This window comes from Lampetra fluviatilis, chromosome 16, assembly GCF_964198595.1.
Source record: "Lampetra fluviatilis chromosome 16, kcLamFluv1.1, whole genome shotgun sequence".
NCBI lineage: Eukaryota > Metazoa > Chordata > Hyperoartia > Petromyzontiformes > Petromyzontidae > Lampetra > Lampetra fluviatilis.
In genome coordinates, this window is record NC_136290.1 from 10,301,988 (window position 1) to 10,320,012 (window position 18,025).

At 50.4% G+C, this 18,025-nt stretch overlaps 1 protein-coding gene across 7 annotated transcripts in view; it reads left to right on the top strand.

The window, feature by feature from the left end:
* Nucleotides 1-3,516: 3,516 nt before the first annotated feature.
* Nucleotides 3,517-18,025, top strand: part of LOC144936522 (signal peptide, CUB and EGF-like domain-containing protein 2) — a 184,121-nt gene continuing 169,612 nt past the window's right edge. For all 7 annotated transcript variants that reach the window (XM_078863685.1, XM_078863689.1, XM_078863688.1 and 4 more), the window contains exons 1-3: nt 3,517-3,739; nt 8,308-8,445; nt 15,118-15,243. In XM_078863685.1, the coding sequence (XP_078719811.1) occupies nt 3,652-3,739; nt 8,308-8,445; nt 15,118-15,243 (352 nt within the window). In that variant the 5' untranslated portion in view covers nt 3,517-3,651. The remainder of the gene's footprint in view (nt 3,740-8,307; nt 8,446-15,117; nt 15,244-18,025) is intronic.

Here is an 18,025-nt window from a genome sequence, read left to right on the forward strand (position 1 = left end):
AAGATGAATCCCTGCAGTCACGAAAGCTTTAAATCGAAATTTAAGACCATTACAAGTATGATGTTGTGTATGAGCTCTTTGTAAGTCCACTGCTGGATGAAGGCTCGTCACGCCGTGTAGGTCACTGAGGTTGTTTGACCATACTTCACCGCGTTGGTCAGTGCGGGTTGGTGAAGTCGCGCGAAGGGTGGACCCAGAGCCGATTTAGGTATCACTCTCCACTCGCAGTGGCTAGGAATCGAAATCTACTTGAACTATTCAGAGCAATATGAGCTAACCATTGCGCCACCGCTCCCCCCGAGATAATAATAATAAGCACGCACACATAAGCACAGCTGCGCGTACACACACACGTACAATGATACAATGCTCATGGTAATTCACAGCCAATGTTTTGATATCAACTGCCGAATGAAGGCCTCCCCGCCGCGTCGGGGATTGTTTGACCATACTTCACCAGTGCAAAATTGGTGAGTCCAGGACAACTTCACACATCCCTCTTCGCTGACGTTGCCCTTGGCATGGAATCGTACTCAAGCCGTGGCTGGGTTCAGAAGCGCACTGCCCTCACCGCTGCGCCACCGCTCGACGTCGCTGCCGTTGCGCGAAGGCATCCCGAACGCATCGACACCTCCGGCACTCGTTTGGCATCAGAGGGCCCTTTGTTGTCTGAAGTGATGAGTCTGCAGATGGGAGGGGGGACGTCTTGCTGGAATAATGGGGCCCTTGGCCTAGCCAATGCCCTCTGAGACGGCCCGCGTGCACATCGCGTCCACCCTCCCCCTCCCACGTCCACCCCCCCGCGTCCACCCCCCCCCCGCCCCCCCGTGTGTCCTCCCAAGTCTAGATCGCAGTTAATTTTGTCCGAGGGTCAGAGTTGTTTGCCAGCGGTCACCGGGATCACACGGGTGGCAGAGCATCGCCATGGCTACGGGGCCAGCTACTCGAGCCCCGCTTCTCCACTATCCACCACAACCACACCACCACACACACCACCACACACACCACCACACACACCACACACCACACCACACACCACCACACACACCACCACACACAGCACCACACACACCACCACACACCACCACACACACCACACACCACACCACACACCACCACACACACCACCACACACACCACACACACCACACACCACACCACCACACACACCACCACACACACCACCACACACACCATACACACCACACACCACCACACACACCACCACACACACCACACAACCACACACCACCACACACACCACCACACAAACCACCACACACACCACCACACACACCACCACACACCACCACACACACCACACACACCACATACACCACCACACACACCACCACACACACCACCACACACATCACCACCACCACACACACCACCACACCACACACACCACCACACACAACACCACACACCACACACACACACCACACACACACCACCACACACACACACCACACACACCACCACACACACCACCACAGACACCACACACACCACCACACACATCACACTACCACACACACACACATCACACACACACTACCACACACACCACCACATACACTACCACACACCACCACACACACCACGGCTACCACCTTCATTACCATCACTACCACCGCTACCAACGCCTCCTGCTAACCTACCACTCACCCCATCAGCACCACCACCACCACTACTCCCATTATCACCACCACCACTACTCCCATTATCACCACCACCACCACTACTCCCATTATCACCACCACTACCACTACTCCCATTATCACCACCACCACTACCACTACTCCCATTATCACCACCACCACCACTACTCCCATTATCACCACCACCAGTACTCCCATCATCACCACCACTACTCCCATTATCACCACCACCACTACCACTATTCCCATTATCACCACCACTACCACTACTCCCATTATCACCACCACTACCACTACTCCCATTATCACCACCACCACTACTACTCCCATTATCACCACCACCAGTACTCCCATCATCACCACCACTACTCCCATTATCACCACCACCACTACCACTATTCCCATTATCACCACCACTACTCCCATTATCACCACCACCACCACTACTCCCATTATCACCACCACCACCACTACAACCGCCACAACCCCATTCTAACCCCACTCACCATCACACTCTGCTACCCTCCCACTCTCCACCAAAACCACCACCATGTTCTCTCCCGCCCCATGTTACCCTCCCATTCACCCGCAACACCATCACCACCACTACCCCCTCCTCTCCACGATACCCTCCCACTCACCCCACCACCACGACTACCGTCGCCACTACCATCACAACTACCACCACCACCTCCTCCACCCCCTGCTACCTTTCCCACTCAACCCCCACCACCAGCAGCACCACGGCATCGTCCCAACGCGGTCCCTACACCCACCCGAGCCCGGTCTGTTCTAAACATCCCCTTCATCTGATCGCGCCCATTCATATGCATGAGATAGGAAGTGGCTCTCCTCTTCTATTAAGTGGCACCAACAAAGGGCCCGAAAGTTTACGCATTTCTCACGCTACCATTTCCATCCTTGATTATCTTCGAGCCGGCTTGCGGGCAACTCTCTGCGGGTGCGTAAATCATGGACGTAAAGAAAGGAAGGAGCGTTGGGGGGTGGGGGGGGGGTGATGAGGTGGGGCGAGTGGGGGGAGTGCACGGGGTGGGTGGACGCGGGGTGGAGGGTTGCACTCTGAGAAGTTGGGACAGAGAAGAAGGGGGTAGCGGAGGTGGGGTGGGGAGGTTTGGAGTGCGACGGGGGGTGGTTTGTGGGAGTGAGAGGAGTGGAGTGGGCTGGGAGGGAGGGAAATAGTTGTTAAGCTAGCCCAAACGCCGTTGAGAAGTCACTGTGTTGTGGGTCATCTCGATCATTGTCATGCTAATGTCAGTGTCCCAGAATCTCCCTCCTCCTCCTCTCTCTCTCTCTCTCGCCGCCCTCCCTCTCTCCACACCAGCAGAGCCTATAAACAGACCGCTCGCTTGTTTAGAAGCGGCCGCTGTATTCGTGCTCATAGACGCATTAAAGTTTATTAGCGCGAGGCTGGATGCCCCGTAATCCGACGAGATTTCACGTTTACGGACTTGAAGCTCGCTCTGCTCTCCAAGCTCCCAAACCTCCACGACACCCCCCCCCCACCTCTTGCGGCAGAAGTAGAAATGGCAAAGTTACTGGCACGTCGATGAGGGGGGCTTCCTCGCGTGCAAGCAGCCAGGTCAACGTCGGATGAGCCAATGCTTTCAGCAGTTTTGCCTTCCAATACCTTGTCCGGATTTGGCCGTGCCTTGTGTGCTTGGCTGAGCTCTGGGTAGCGGTGGGGAGGAGAGAGAGGAGGCTTTCTGCTGCTGCTGCTGTTGCTGGTGGTGGGGTAAAGCTGTGAGGAGGTAGAGGTAGAGGGGAGGGGAGGTGTGGAGAGAGAGGAGGAGGCAAGTGGGGGGGGGGGGTAGGGGGTTGGGGGTTAGGAAGGCTTTGCCACTGCCAGGGCTGATGTGACTGACGGCCTCGGCATGTAAATTCGTTTTCCGCCGTTCCGAATCTCAGACGAGTAGCGGCTTTCCGAAGCGACACAGGAGTTACCACTGGCTCCTCTCGACCGGCCACTATGAAGTCTGTTTGTTTTTCGTGGCGTTTCTGTTTGTTTTTTCTCCTCTTAAATACTGCTCCCTGTTTAGGAACCACCGGCCTTCAAGGTAAGATGTTTTCTTATTCTTCCCATTTTTTTTCGCGCGGGTTTGACTGGACGCGTTGAATGATGAGTGGATATTCCCGAAAGCGATCCTGTGGATTGGAGACAGACCACCACCACCTCCCCCCCCCCATCTGTCCACGGTGCTAAATGACCGTACCGACGAGAATCTTTCGCGTGCGGTGGTTCTGGGGGTTCCGTCGAGTAAAAAAAATGTTCATCTCTGTACACGCGTGTCTCTCTGTGTTGTGTGTCTCTGTGTGTGCGCCCGTGTGTAGACCCACGGTACACACTTCATATCACCGCAATTTACATCTCCGTGGCTGATTTAGCGGCTGCGCGGTAGAAAGCCGTGCGCGGGTATTTAATTGCGTCCTTGCAGCAAGACATATCGCCAGAATGTCGCGATGAATGAAGAGAGCCCGCCAAGTATAGCCAATGTCTTGCCGCTGCGTCCGTGTTGCTTTATCTACGGGTGATCTTGCCCTATTATTTATTGCAAGTGCCGGCCAACAATTGATATCCCCAATGGGTTGTTTGCCGCTGGGTTTTTTTTTGTGTGTGTGTGTGTTGCTAGCGTTATCTCTCAAATGTAGCAGAGAACAATTACGCGCTTGCTACGTACACACACACATACACACGACGTATATAGTTGGGTCAGCTGTACGCGTGTTTTTGTGTGCCAAAACCTTGATATTTAAAAGGCAAAACGCCACGGCGGGGATTGTGTATCCGTATCGACAAACGCGCGGCGCTCTTCCGACGAAGCTGCGTTTGGTTTTCCAGGCTAAACACGTTTGCTTTGCGCAGCCTTAAATTGTGTGTGTGTCTGTGAAACTCTAAGACAAACACGAAGCCGTTCTTCACGTGTGACATTTTTTTGTTCTTTCAATCCTCTCTCCCTCTCTCTCCTTCCCTTGCTTCTGTTGCTCCTCCACGGTACACGATAATGCCAACGCAGCATTGGCAATTGTGCTCGTAATCAGTCAATGCACGTGTACCCCAGGGTAGTGGAGTTTTAAAATGTGTTTGTTTCCCCTGCTTAACGTATGAATGCGCTCGTTTACGTGTCGAGTGTGTGTGTGTGTTGTGTTACGCGACTTTAAATCCGTTGTTGATATTTTGCAATAGAATTCACGCGCACGCGTTTTTGGTACTGCTCACCCCGCGACTAAATTATGACTGCGTCCGAAATTAACGACTCTTTAACGATTAATTGTCTGCAGTTAAAATATAAAATTAGCCGCGCGACACTTTAAAAAGTAGACAGGTTTGGACTTTACACCGGGCTACAGAAGGGACGGGGTGGGTCGAACTGGAAGTTGGAACTGAAAATAAATTCAATATCGATTCGTAAATAGACCTTATTAAATGTTGCCTGTTGTGCACAACAGAGATATATCTAAAATTCAATACACGCTCAAGCAAAACAATTAACACGGATTGCACGCGGGCAGTAATTACATCAGCTATAATTTAAAGTCACGGCGATATCGACACGGCTAGAACAATTACCGCATTTGGCACAAACATTGCGATCGGTTGCGTTAATTCTTTGTACGCGTGCCAACATTAAGCCATCGATCGCATTTGATTTTTTACCGCCGCGGCAATGATTTTGTGAGCCGTTTGGGAAAATAGGTCCGGGCGATTATTGCAACTTTAAACCTACACACCACTGATTTTACACATATATATACCACGGGGTGTGTGTGTGTGTGTATACATCGCTTGCGAGTTGGTGTACATTGAAGCTTTGAGTTAATTCGCTGGAGTTTAAACAACAACAACAACAACAAAAACCGGTAGCGAAATTAGTCTCGCTGGGCGTGAGAGATCCGTGCGTTGAACGACTTTTCAAAGTGTTCTTTCGTGAAAAGCCACATTTACGCACACGGCAGCGTGTGCGCAAACGTGTATGCGTACAGCCTACTCGAGCGCACACTCGCATGTACAATACAAGACGCAAGAGTGGCCGGCCCAACTCTCTCTTTCATGCCATTCGGAAATTTAGTTCAAAGAAGGCGACCGCATATATACTGCACATATGTGTATACCGCACGTGTACACCATACCGTAGCATATGTCAGTCAACTGCCCCGTGTTACACATGCAATGCATGGACTTCAAACAAAAAATCACAGTTACTGGCAAAAATATATTCCGATCTTCCTTGAAACAACGAGTGTAAGACAATGGATCTGGTCAGGTGTATGTGTGTATGTATACGTACACGTGTTTTGGCATGTGCCACGTGTGTGTATGTCCGTGGTTGTGCTGAATTCATGTTTGTCTCTGTATGTGTGCGCGTACGTGTTCGTATGTTAGTGTGTCGTGTATGGGTCCCGTGGGACTGTGGGAGCTGTTTAGTGTCGTGGGTAGAGGACCAGGCGACACGAGTTCGATTCCAGCGCACGACCGATAACATTGGCGAATATTTGAACCGGTCATGGAGTCATGGGCGTCGACTAGGTCGACTCAGCCTTAAACGAGTTCCTGTTGCAGTGTGCAAACATCAGCACTGTGGGGAGACAAAGGCGGACGGACGCGGTGCCGTTGGCCAAACACCTCCCACGTGAAACGTGCCGGCCTCTATCGGGTGTTCGCTCACAGCACCTTGCCCCAACAGTCTGTCGAGAAGGCGACACGGGGCATCTTTGTTCTCCTGTGCGTGCGCGTATGTGTGCGTCTCCGTGTCTTGTGTGTGAACGTGCGTGTGATGATGCACATGTGTGTGTGTGTGTATGCGTGCGTTGTGTGTGAATGTGAATATGTGCGCTGCGAGTGCAGTGACGCACGCGCGTGTGTGTGTGTACCGTATGTGCGTGCGTTGCGCAAGTAAGCGTATGCGCACGTGTGTGTCCGTGTGTGTGTTTTGTGGGAGTGTTTTGTGTGCGTGTGTGTGTCTCCGTGTGTTTGTGACCTCCTTGCCAGCGAGCCTTCGACACTTCACGTGGCCACAAAGCGCACCTAGCCTGGCACAAGCTCTGTGGTGTCGTCACCGCCACTTAGTGGCGAATGTTGTCAAGGTGGGGGGGGGGGGGGTCGGGGAGCGGTGGCACAGTGAACAGCGCCCACTGTGCTCCCACCTCGGCCACCTGAGTTAGACACCCGGCAATGGCTAACATCATTGGCCAGTGATATCCCAAACCTGCCCTGGGATTCACCTAGGTCGACTCGGCCTCAAACGAGTAACCTAGTGCGCTGTGTGAGCATCGACACGGGGGACACAAAGACGGCCGGAGGTGGTGCTTGCCAAATCAGCCCCATTTACGCCATGTCGGCCTTAATAGGTGCTCGCAAACAGCACTTGCCCCAACAGTCTATATAAAGGTTATACGGGAGAATCTTTGTCTTATTGCCTGCCGTGTGTGTTTCATGTGCACGTGTGTTGCGTATCTATGTAACGTGTGCGTGTGTTGTACAGCGCGCGTGTGTGCATCACGCTATAATACTCGCACTGACTACCTACCACCAGGCATTCATTTCTCACTGAATACGTTTCGGGTGGCTGGTAGACAGGGGTAGGTGGCAGGTGACGGGTAGGCACACGCATGACGACAGGAGGTAGACTGGACGTGATGCGGCGAAAAAAATAAAACATCATCCAGAAATCCGCCCAGCAGTATGAATGGGTACGACCACGCTTCATGCTTCGGCAGTTTTGCTTGTGGTGGGGTAAAATGTGTGGGGGGGGGGGGGGGTCACTCCCCACCTCTTCCCAGGGGGTCTGGGGGCAGCAAGCGTGGAAGTGAAAGCTGCAGTGGCATTCGAGAGGTGGCTTTAGAGAGCTCCCTCTAGCGGAGGGGGTGGGGGGGGGGCGCTTCCGCTAGCAGTGGCGTGAGCGAGGGATTGCAGGGGCTGCACCTGTACTTTACACCAAACAATTTGTTTTTATTGATTTTTTTTAAATCAGCCAATGCCCCACTGAGCTACGTAGCTCTCTCTTTTCTTCTTTCAGAAGCGACCTGACCACAAAATGATAGCTGAGCGAAGTGGCTTGTTATCACGTGGAGATGTAGAGCAGACACGTACTCTAAAGGCGTGATGGTGATTCTAAATGCGGAGGGAAAAACCGAAGGACCCCAGAGACAAGGCGACCACGGGGAGAGAGACACAAAGTTCAAATGTACAACAGGCGTCAGGGTCGAAATCGAACTCACCGATCTCCTGTATACCAGGCGAAGTAGTTAACATCTCCAAGCCACCGTCATGATGATGCTGAGAGAGAGAGACGCAAACTCTAAATGTACAGCAGCAGGCGTCAGGGTCGAGATAGAACTCACCGACCTCCTGTATACCAGGCGAAGTAGTTAACATCTCCAAGCCACCGTCATGATGATGCTGAGAGAGAGAGAGACGCAAACTCTAAATGTACAGCAGCAGGCGTCAGGGTCGAGATAGAACTCACCGACCTCCTGTATACCTGGCGAAGTAGTTAACATCTCGCCACCATGGCGTCCTCTTTACCTCGTGTCACACGACACACACCGAACCTTTCTCACACAACTCTGTCTGTTGTACCCCCCCCCCCACCCCTCTATACCCCTCTCCACCCCTACCCCCATAAAGGGGGCCCTATGGCAGACAGAGACGAGTGCGCCGAGAGCACGGACGACTGTCACATCGACGCGATCTGCCAGAACACGGCGCAGGCGTACCGCTGCATCTGCAAGCCGGGCTTCAAGGGAGACGGAACGCACTGCGAGGGTGCGTGCCCGCAGAGCGCCACCACCTCCACTCACCGCGACGAGCTCGCGCTCGACTCTCGTGCGAGCTCACGCTGAATTCACGCCCGCGCCTCCGATTTAGCACGGTCGGCTACGTGCGCTGCGAAAGAAGTTCAACACGCACACACATACATACATACACACACATACATACACACACACACACCCCAGCATCGATTGTGGCAGTTCGGTTTCAATTTGGCGAATTGCGAGTTTTTCCCGCTTGCGATGCGCCCGAGCGAGAGAGAGAGAGTACGTCAACCGTGGAGATGAAACGATGAAATCAGCTCGTGTTGTGGTAGGAGCGAGGTGGATTGTTGAGGGATGGCAACGTCTTGGGGGGGGGGGGATGAAAGTTAGGTATTGAGGGCCTTCATCCAGCAGTGGATTGATCATGGCTGATGGTGAGGATGATGATGTGATGCTAGGCTACCCTGTCACCTTACCTCGCCTCGTCAGATCCCAGCAAGCTAAGCAGGATTGAGCCCTGGATAGGACTTGATTTGGACGGTCACCATGCATATACCGTAGTCTTTCCAGGCTGCTGCGAGGCCATGTGTTGGGCAGCAGAAGGCAGTCCAGCAAACTCAATTGTCGGTGCTCAACGTCGATGCTACTGCGTCTATGCTCTCTGCCTTCACCAACCCGAACTGAGCAGCGTGGTGTGAAGGATGGTCCAATGGCCCCTGCAACCCGCACGTTGTGGGTAAGCCTTCATCAAGCAGTGGATTGACAAGAGCCCTGCACATATAGTAGAGCGCTTCTAATAGTATTCATTTACAGACCTTTGTCAATCCATTGCTGAATATTGGCATGTCCATGTTGTGTCAGTGGTCAGGGTTTGGCCATACCGTGATTCCTTCCCCGTATGCTGTGACGTTGGAGAGTTTGCCCAGGATCCGTTCAGATAGCACTCGCCACTGATATGAGCCGCAGTTACGAATCCAACTCGGGCGGTGCGTGAATCACTGCGTCACACTGCTGCTACCCACATGCGCTTGCCAATGGGGTTGTTGAACGATCTATTTTCTCATTGAATATTATTGCGGGGGGGGGTTCAACCTCATGTAATCTACCCCCCCCCCCTTCCCCTCCAACAGCAGGTGAGGGGTGGAGGGTGATATTTTCTGAAGCTCAGCCCCAGACAGCTTCAGCTGGCTGAAATTAATCCCGACTCATTTGGAATACGTTAGAAGGCGCAGTCGTTAATGATGCGTAGATTCATCGATGAACGAGCACGCATGGAGTCTCGCGCGTGAAACTCCCATTATTTTTCTTCGACGGATGCGATTAGAATACGCACATTATATGCGCTAATCTTAACGCTCAGGTTCACGGAGCGAGTGGTGGAAGGGTATAAAGATGTGTAATAAAAAAGAACCAGACAATTTATAGAATCTCCCGTTAGTAGTGGAGGGGAGGAGGGGGGGGCGATGGAATCGTTGCACTCCAAGTGCGCTCGTACTTTTCACTTTCTCAGTATAAATAAATGCTGAACTATGCGACAGTAAAACTTAATAGCATTTTCTAAATTCCTTACCACTTTTCAAGTGAACTGCGAGGGCTTACATATCTGCATTGAGGTGAGAGCATACTTCAGCATAACTGCCACTGCCTGTCTCCTGCGTACAAAGCAAGCGGCAGTGTTTTTAGTCCTATCCTATTATTGGCTTTTCCGTCCAATATCACCAAGCACTCAAGCAGTATGTGTTCAAGCAATCTAACTCTGGACTGGTTTCAACTGTCTGCGTCTCGTCATCAGGGTCGCTCGATCACCAGATGTCAGAATCGGAATATTTATTTATACTGGAGGAATCCGATGAGCTATACAGCTCTTTTTGACAGCTGTCCAGTCGGGGCGAGTAAGAACGTTACGACAACAAACAATACACAAATACGATCGGAGTGCAATATACTGGAACGGTAAACAAATCGCACAAACACATAGGCAAGAGCACTCCATATAAAACGACGAGACCCCCGTTTCAAACGCGAAAAGCAATTCCGTGAACGCACTCGTTACAGCTAGGACGGGTAGGCATACGAATAGATAGAGCAATTAAGTCAGAGTAGTTCCCGCCTATTCATATTGCAGCAGAAGTGATGAGCATGGAGGTGCAAGTCTCGTTAAGTGGAACCATGAGCTCTGCTTTCCGCGATGAACTTTTACAGCGACGGCTGGGCATTTTTCGCATTTCATGGGAGTCTAATTGTGGACATTTCGTTCACTTGTAAAGGGCGTGATTCTCAATGTCTGCTCATGGGAATCTTGCATGTGTGATTGCAAGAAAATGTTGGTAAAAGGTGTAAAAAAAACCATCCTAATTTGTTTCAGAGTCCCACAGTTTCTAGACAGCGACTACGCCCAAGTATGAGCGAGTCGATGTATCTGCCCATCGTTTACTGTGTAGAAGGGACATTGCCTGAAACGTTGCGTGACATCTTTCTGCTGTCAATTAAGAATTAGGTGATACTTTTTGTTGTTATTGCAGCTTTGCGTGTTGTTCCCGCGTGTGCGTGGGTTTTCTCTGGAATTGGCCAAACATCCCAAGGCACGGGCACCTCTTGAACAACAACAAAAAGTCATGAGATTCAGTGGGGATTTCCTTTGCTAAATAAATGTCATTTTTTGTTGTGATTATTGGCACTGCAACAACACTAGGGTAGGTACAAGGCTTGAGTTCTTAAGGTGGGTGCGTGCTGCAGGCTATCTTGTTGTTCACGTTGTATTGTGCCATTCCGTTTATACACGTGCGCCTATAAGTCTTGAGTGTGTACGTTCAATGCCCTGGGAACGGAATTGCCGCGCAGAATATTGAAAGAACCAGATTATCACACGGTGTGACATGAGCATCCTCGGTGCGATAACTGCTGTTGCGACACGCAGAATAGCCCGTGACATCGCCGTGTCTGACATGCCTGCATTTGTTCTTGTGCTTCCATTACCGACACGCAAATAGACAAAACACACAAACAGCATGTCAGTACTGTACGATATATTTGCTGAGAAAATGCTTCCGGTTGTCTTTCAATGCACGGGGACTTTAACCAGAAACTATTCTGCCGAATGCACTTGCGTTCAGGAAGAATGAGTTAGGAGTTCGCCCCGCGTGGAAATGTCTCCACCGTGGCTTGATGGAACATAATACTGGTCTGGAAAGCCAAGAGGCTGATGGGCTGAAACATACACAGAATACAGGACAGAGTTCTGCTTAGATTTGCTTTTACCGATATCATGCTCTACAACAGTGTATAGTAACTATACAGTATTGCGCTTTGTGTTGAACAGGGCCCCATATGTTTAACAACATCTGGTAACCCAGAAGTTTTGTTTACCAAACCCTGATTCTGCTGATGAGACCCAGAAGGTCAAAACCAGGTCCAGAGTTTGCTTGCTTAAAGAAATGGTCCAGAAAGGCTGATAGACGATTTCATTTTTTCATTCATATGAAAATACAAAGAAGGTAGTTTTCTGCTGCTCATATTTGCTTTCATCATCAGATAGGGCTGTAGATGTACGTACCATGACGCAAACGCCCAGAGCTCTGATCTGTTTCACCAGTCTTGAGGACTCTGTGGTCCGTGACCTGAACATATCAGGCTGAGCTTGCCGTATCGCCTTCCCCCGGGCTTATTACCGTCATGCGCGCGTTAAGTTATCACCCATTCACGCGAAAAAATGCGCATTCATAATGCGGCTGCCCTACTGTGATCGGATAATCGTGAAAAATCCAGTCGAGGAGTTACGGTGCTCGAGTAAATGATGGCTATTGGGTGCAGGCTTAGACTCCTTTAGGCCGATGCGAAGAGTGTGATTGCATTTGGCCAAGGACCGATCATTTTGACCAGCGCCTGTGAATTTGCACAGCTTGTCGATGTGAGAAAATAAGAGACGTAACTTAGCAAATGAATGTTTCAGTCGCAATTTTTTTAATTGGTGCAAGTGCTTGGCAATTTTTATTTCAAGTGAAAAAAAAATCAGGCTTGCCATATGCCAGTGGCAGTGATTTTCACATTGTGTATCCTTGCTAATTGAAATAGATACTTTTCAATATAACAGATATACATCAAGTAAAAACCATGTGGGTGGAGCAGTGGCACAGCGGTTAATGCACTGCACTACGAACCCGGTGACCTGAGCAATACCCCCGACCATAGCTTTATCGTCACTTGTGTCTGAACCAGTGTGCTCCCACTTGAACAGTGCATGCTAACCAGTGTGGTGAAGTATGCTCAAACAGCCTTGATCATGCAGCAGTTCATTGATGAAGGGATACATTTTTTTTATCGATTATCAAATACAAATAGTCTTTTTTATATAAAGGAATACCTTTTGAGACGTAGAAGTTTTTTTTAAAAATCGATTATCTACATTGCCCAATCGTCGCCGAGGCACAACATCGCATGAAGTGACGTCACGAACTGAAAATGAAGCCACTGCAAAAAAATCCATTCCCGTGTGAGAAGACTACAACGCAAACAAACACGAAGCACGGCAGGCAAACAGCGTGGGCCCTTTATGGCGAACGTGGCGTCGCAATTATGAATGGCCAGCAGTAGAATACAAACTAATTTCCTTTTGTGGGCGACCGCTCTAATGAACGCAGGGCCCTGCCCGTGCGGATGATCTGGCGCGGACGTCCCTCTGCAGACCATCAGTAGGTCACGTGGGTCACGGGTCAGAGCCCTGGGGTCAAATTGGTGACAATTGGCAGGAATTTTTCCTGGGAGTTTTCGCCCCGCGCCCGTTATCGGCAGTTGGGCAGGGGTCGAGACGGGCGGGCGGGAATCTTCGCTCGAGCTACATAACCCCTCGCTGTGTCCGTCACCGCCGTGGGCCGCCGCACACACCTTCGTTCGTGTGCGGACGGGAAAGGCAGATTTCCCGTCTCGTGGGTTCGCACGCCACGCTGGCTTCGCCGTTGCTACTCTACGCGAGTAGATAAATCAGAGTAAACCCCCCACCAAAAACAAAGTCTGGGTGTTTTCTCTCAGCTCCGTTAGTGTTTAAACGACTTATTGTTCTCGTTTTATTCCTTTGTTTTGGCACTTGCTGCTCATTAAGTATTGTGAATCTTAAATATGAATTATTTCACGGGGGAATATATTGTTGTAAAACATTGCTAGTTTCTTCTGATGTGTTCAAAGTTACCGTACTATTGCATTTCTGCCATTTTAAAAAGATTACTTTGTCGACTGAGAAAATGTAACGTGTAAGACCTTTGTAGTCTGGATGTAAGAATACAGCCCAATGAATTGAATTAACGATTGTAGGGTAATTAACTCAGTTAAACTAATGTGAGCAATCTGACAAGGCACGTCTAATTTGCGCGCATTAATCCCATCTGCAATGTTAAGTCTTCAAAACCAGCCTGACAATTCGTGGCCACGCCAGACCCTACCTCGTCCCCAGCCACTCACGCCGCAGGCGCGTTAAACCAGCCAGTGAGGCCCCGGTGGTATTTGGCAAGACGGCATCATCACGCGTGATCGAAATCATTGCGCAAAATCCCACCGCTTTTGCAGGCGTAATGAACCCCGCCGTTTTGAATGCTTGCATCCCCAACACGTGCGCCGACTCCTTAATCTCGGGACGACCGCGCTTAATGGGTTTTTTTTTCTGTCCGGGTGCGTGCGCTTCATGCGTTCGCCGCTTGCACTTCGGCCCAAGCAGCTGACTTGCTCTCTCGCGTGTGAATGACTGACTGCCCGCTCGGTCGCGTTTCCTATCGTATGCAAATCCGGCGGTGTGTTTACACCATAAGGCATGACCGTTACATTGTAGCCCCGGTGAAGGTGCGACGGCGCACGGGCAACAACCGCTGAGGCCATCTCCCTCCTTATGTTACGGCTCAAGAACTCGAGTGTGGCGTTACGAGGTGAATAGGGAACGTATGTATGTTGAACTTCTTTCGCACCGTACATAGCCAACCGTGCTCACAAGAGGTGCGGGGGAAAGACATCCAGTCTGGGGGAGCCTTGAAGCCATGGACCCTGGCCATGGGCAGGAGATCTTAAGATGTGGAGAGACATAGCAGCGTACGGAAAGTGCCTGAAATAATTCAGGAACTGCCGTTAGGTATAGAAGTCTGCAATAGTATGCGTATGACAACGCAAGTAAAAAATACTGATAATTTAAATAATTTTAGGTTTTTCTTTTATATTATCATATATATGTAAATCCCTAGCAATTAAAATAACGTTTTTTTTTAAATAATGAACATGCCCTATAAGAATTTAACGATTTTTTTTTCTGTTATGTAAATGTTAGGCAATGCCATCTACAATGCACAAATAGAGCCCTCGTGGCCTTGAGATGGCACCACGAGATTTTTGTTTGGTTTAAATAAATATACAGTCCCCGGCGCATCGATTAAGCATACATACATTAAGCATACATACATTCGACGTACGTAGTACATGCATGAACTCATTTCTTTACAACTGCTTTTCGTGTTGAGTCCGTTATCCTTCCTACGCACCTCCAATTAGCACGGTTTGCTGCGTTCTGCGCGAAAGAAGTTCACCATACATACAAAAACTTCAACATACAACAAGCAGTGACCATTTCATTTCACTTGCCCGCCCCCCCATCCACCCCACTTTAAAATCAATGCCCGCGTTTTTTCCCTTCCTTTCTGAAAACCCGCAGATATCGACGAGTGCGACAGCGACTACACCGGCGGCTGCGTCCACGAGTGCATCAACATCCCCGGCAACTACCGGTGCACTTGCTACGATGGCTTCATGCTCGCCGAGGACGGACACAACTGCTTCGGTGAGCGATGGTTCACGCCGCCAGGATTCCGCTGGCACATCTCAAACACGCGCTGTTTGATTAGGGGTCTCCTCGGGAGGTTGGGCGCGGGGATGGTGGCGGGGGGGAGACGTTTGGAGGGTTCACCTAGGGTGATGGCCAGCCCTTTGTGGGTGCCACTGTACGGAAGGCCACAGGCTCTTTTCGTCAGACCGATACTCGTCGTGCGTTTTGGTTTTTTTTTGCCCACGCGCGGTTCCCTTTTTTTTTTGTCACGTGAGATCGGTGGCTTCTCTCGTGCCGACCTTCCGCGGAGGGCAAAGGGTGCGGGCAAATCTGCGGCTCCGGAGCCGTGCCCGGCTCTTGAAGGACTGATGCTTCGAGACGGTTATTTACTGAGGAGGCACCACCGCCTTTGTGTTCACCACAGTGCGTTGCGGCTCTTGAAATAATTCGTTTTTTTTTTTATTACCGAATTCGAAACAAATGGCTCGTCTCATTATTTTGGTTGCCGGCCCCTGGCGAAGGGTTTCGCGGTTGCGCTGAATTTGTGCGTTTTCGCCTTGGCACAACTACAAAATTGCAACAGAAAGGTCTTCCTCCTCCTCCTCTCTGTTGTCTGAAATGTGAACACATGTTACGTGTCTTCCTGTGTTCGGTGGCTCGCCGTTATGTACATGCCCCGCTTGGCATACAAAGTCTTGAGATTCAGATACATTTAAATGTTACGCGGGTAATTTTTTACGCAATTTTACTTTTACTGCGTAGCTCAAATCCAACACCATGGAGGAAATAAAATCGATAATCAGACAATACGCCTCCTTTCCATATTCGAGTGCACAATTTGGCTCAACACAAGCTAACTCTGGACCAATTCTGACATCAGCAGAGTGAGGCTCGGGTTGGAAAAATGGCGGGGAACTGCCAAATGCATATCGGCAAATACCCTCTCTGTTAGATATGGGTCCTACCTAGTTCGACAGAAAACAATACAATGCACAACTTAACAATAACCGTTGGGCGTGAGTGATTGTTCCCAACTGTGATTAACATTCCCACGGCGTGCCACTGAGGATTGAGGGCGGCGTGACCAACACAGGGAGGCCTGTAAAACTCGGCACGTTGCTCGTCGGTAACCTCTCGGCTCAGGAGAGCCACGCAGCGCGTCGCTGGTGCCAGGAGGACGCGAATATTTTCACTTTGAGGAGTGGCAATAATGGGCGGAAATGGCATGTAACACCCTTGCCCCTTTCCTCTGCCGCGCATCGCCACCGATGCCTTTTCCCGCCCGCAGAAGGTGAAGTTTAAGGAGTTGTGTTGCCACATTGTGTCAGATTGCACCACGCTGCAGCTCAGTGAGCGTGGACATTTGGGAGAGCGTTGTTGTCTTCTTCTCAATTGAGCTTAGTGGAAGGAAGCTTTAGTGCAAGGTGCACTAACTTAAGCGATTGGGACCGTTGAGCATTTATCAATAGATCTACGCCTGAGATGACTGTGTGGTTGAGAGGTCACAGCGTTGGGCCGGCACTGCCGAGGGCATGGGGTTTGAATCCACTCATCATTCAACTGGGTTCTCAAGTTGATGGTCTGAGCTCACTCGCTGATGACTGCACAATCACATTTTTACTTCTTTATTTTTGCTTGAAACAATATTGTTTCGATATATTCTTTTCTCATAGCAGAGTGTGTGGGAAAGCGAAAAGTAGACTTGATGGAATTTTCAGCAAAGGTCCTGTGAACGATATCTACTGCAGCTATTATCTGATGCAGAGGTGTAACAGCTCTGTGAGATTTCCAAATGGATTCTGCTTCTTAATGACATGATGCCATTAGCACATTTGAGTGAAATTGGGGGAAAAAAACCCTCACGAAATCGACACCTACACTCCCATGACTTCAATTATTCACACATTGTGTACTCGCTGTGAGTAGTCACCTTGACTGTCACGTAGGAAATCGAGCGTTTTGATGCATTAGTCTGCACTTGGCAGGTAATCAAAGCCTCAACGGCAATAGATGCAGTGATTGCAAACGTGGCGCATTACCATTCCACAAGACAGCGAATTGACGTTCTTGGATGTCCAATTTGTTATCGGCGTTCACGTGCAGCAAACGCCGAGCTGCAGAGCACTGGCCGGGTGCGGACGGGTAGTTGGGAATCGATTACTTTGAGTCGATGAACTTTAATCGATGACCTTTAATCGGAGGAGGCGGTCACCATGTGCACGCGCATTTATTAGCACGATCCTGGGGTCAAATGCGACAAAGATCCCCCGCATAGCCTGGAACAGACTGTTGGGGCAAGTGCTGTAAGCGAGCAACCTTTGTCTCCCCAGTGGCGATGATTCTACACATCGCACAAGGTACTCATTTGAGGCTGAGTCAACCTAGTCGAGGCCCAGTACCGGTTCAGGTAATAGTCACTGGTGTTGGCCATGAGCGGGAGTCGAACTCGGGTCACTGGGTTTGGGGCGCAGAGCGCGAGCACTACACTACCGCTCCCAAAGATAAAGATCCCCTATATAGTCTGAACAGACTGTTGGGGCAAGTGCTGTCAGCGAGTACCTGTGAAGGCCGGCACGGCACACGAGGGGGGTGGGTGGCGAGCGCCACACCGGGCCACCTTTGTCTCCCCAGTGGTGATGTTTGATGTTTAAACACCACACCAGCTACTCATTTGAGACACGCGCACACACACAGAGGGCCCTGCGGTGACTCGAGCGAGTATCTGGAGTCCGTGTGTTTAAAGGAAAACGTACAGGACCCCGTGGCCGTGAACCCAGATGACACGGCGCGCCCAATT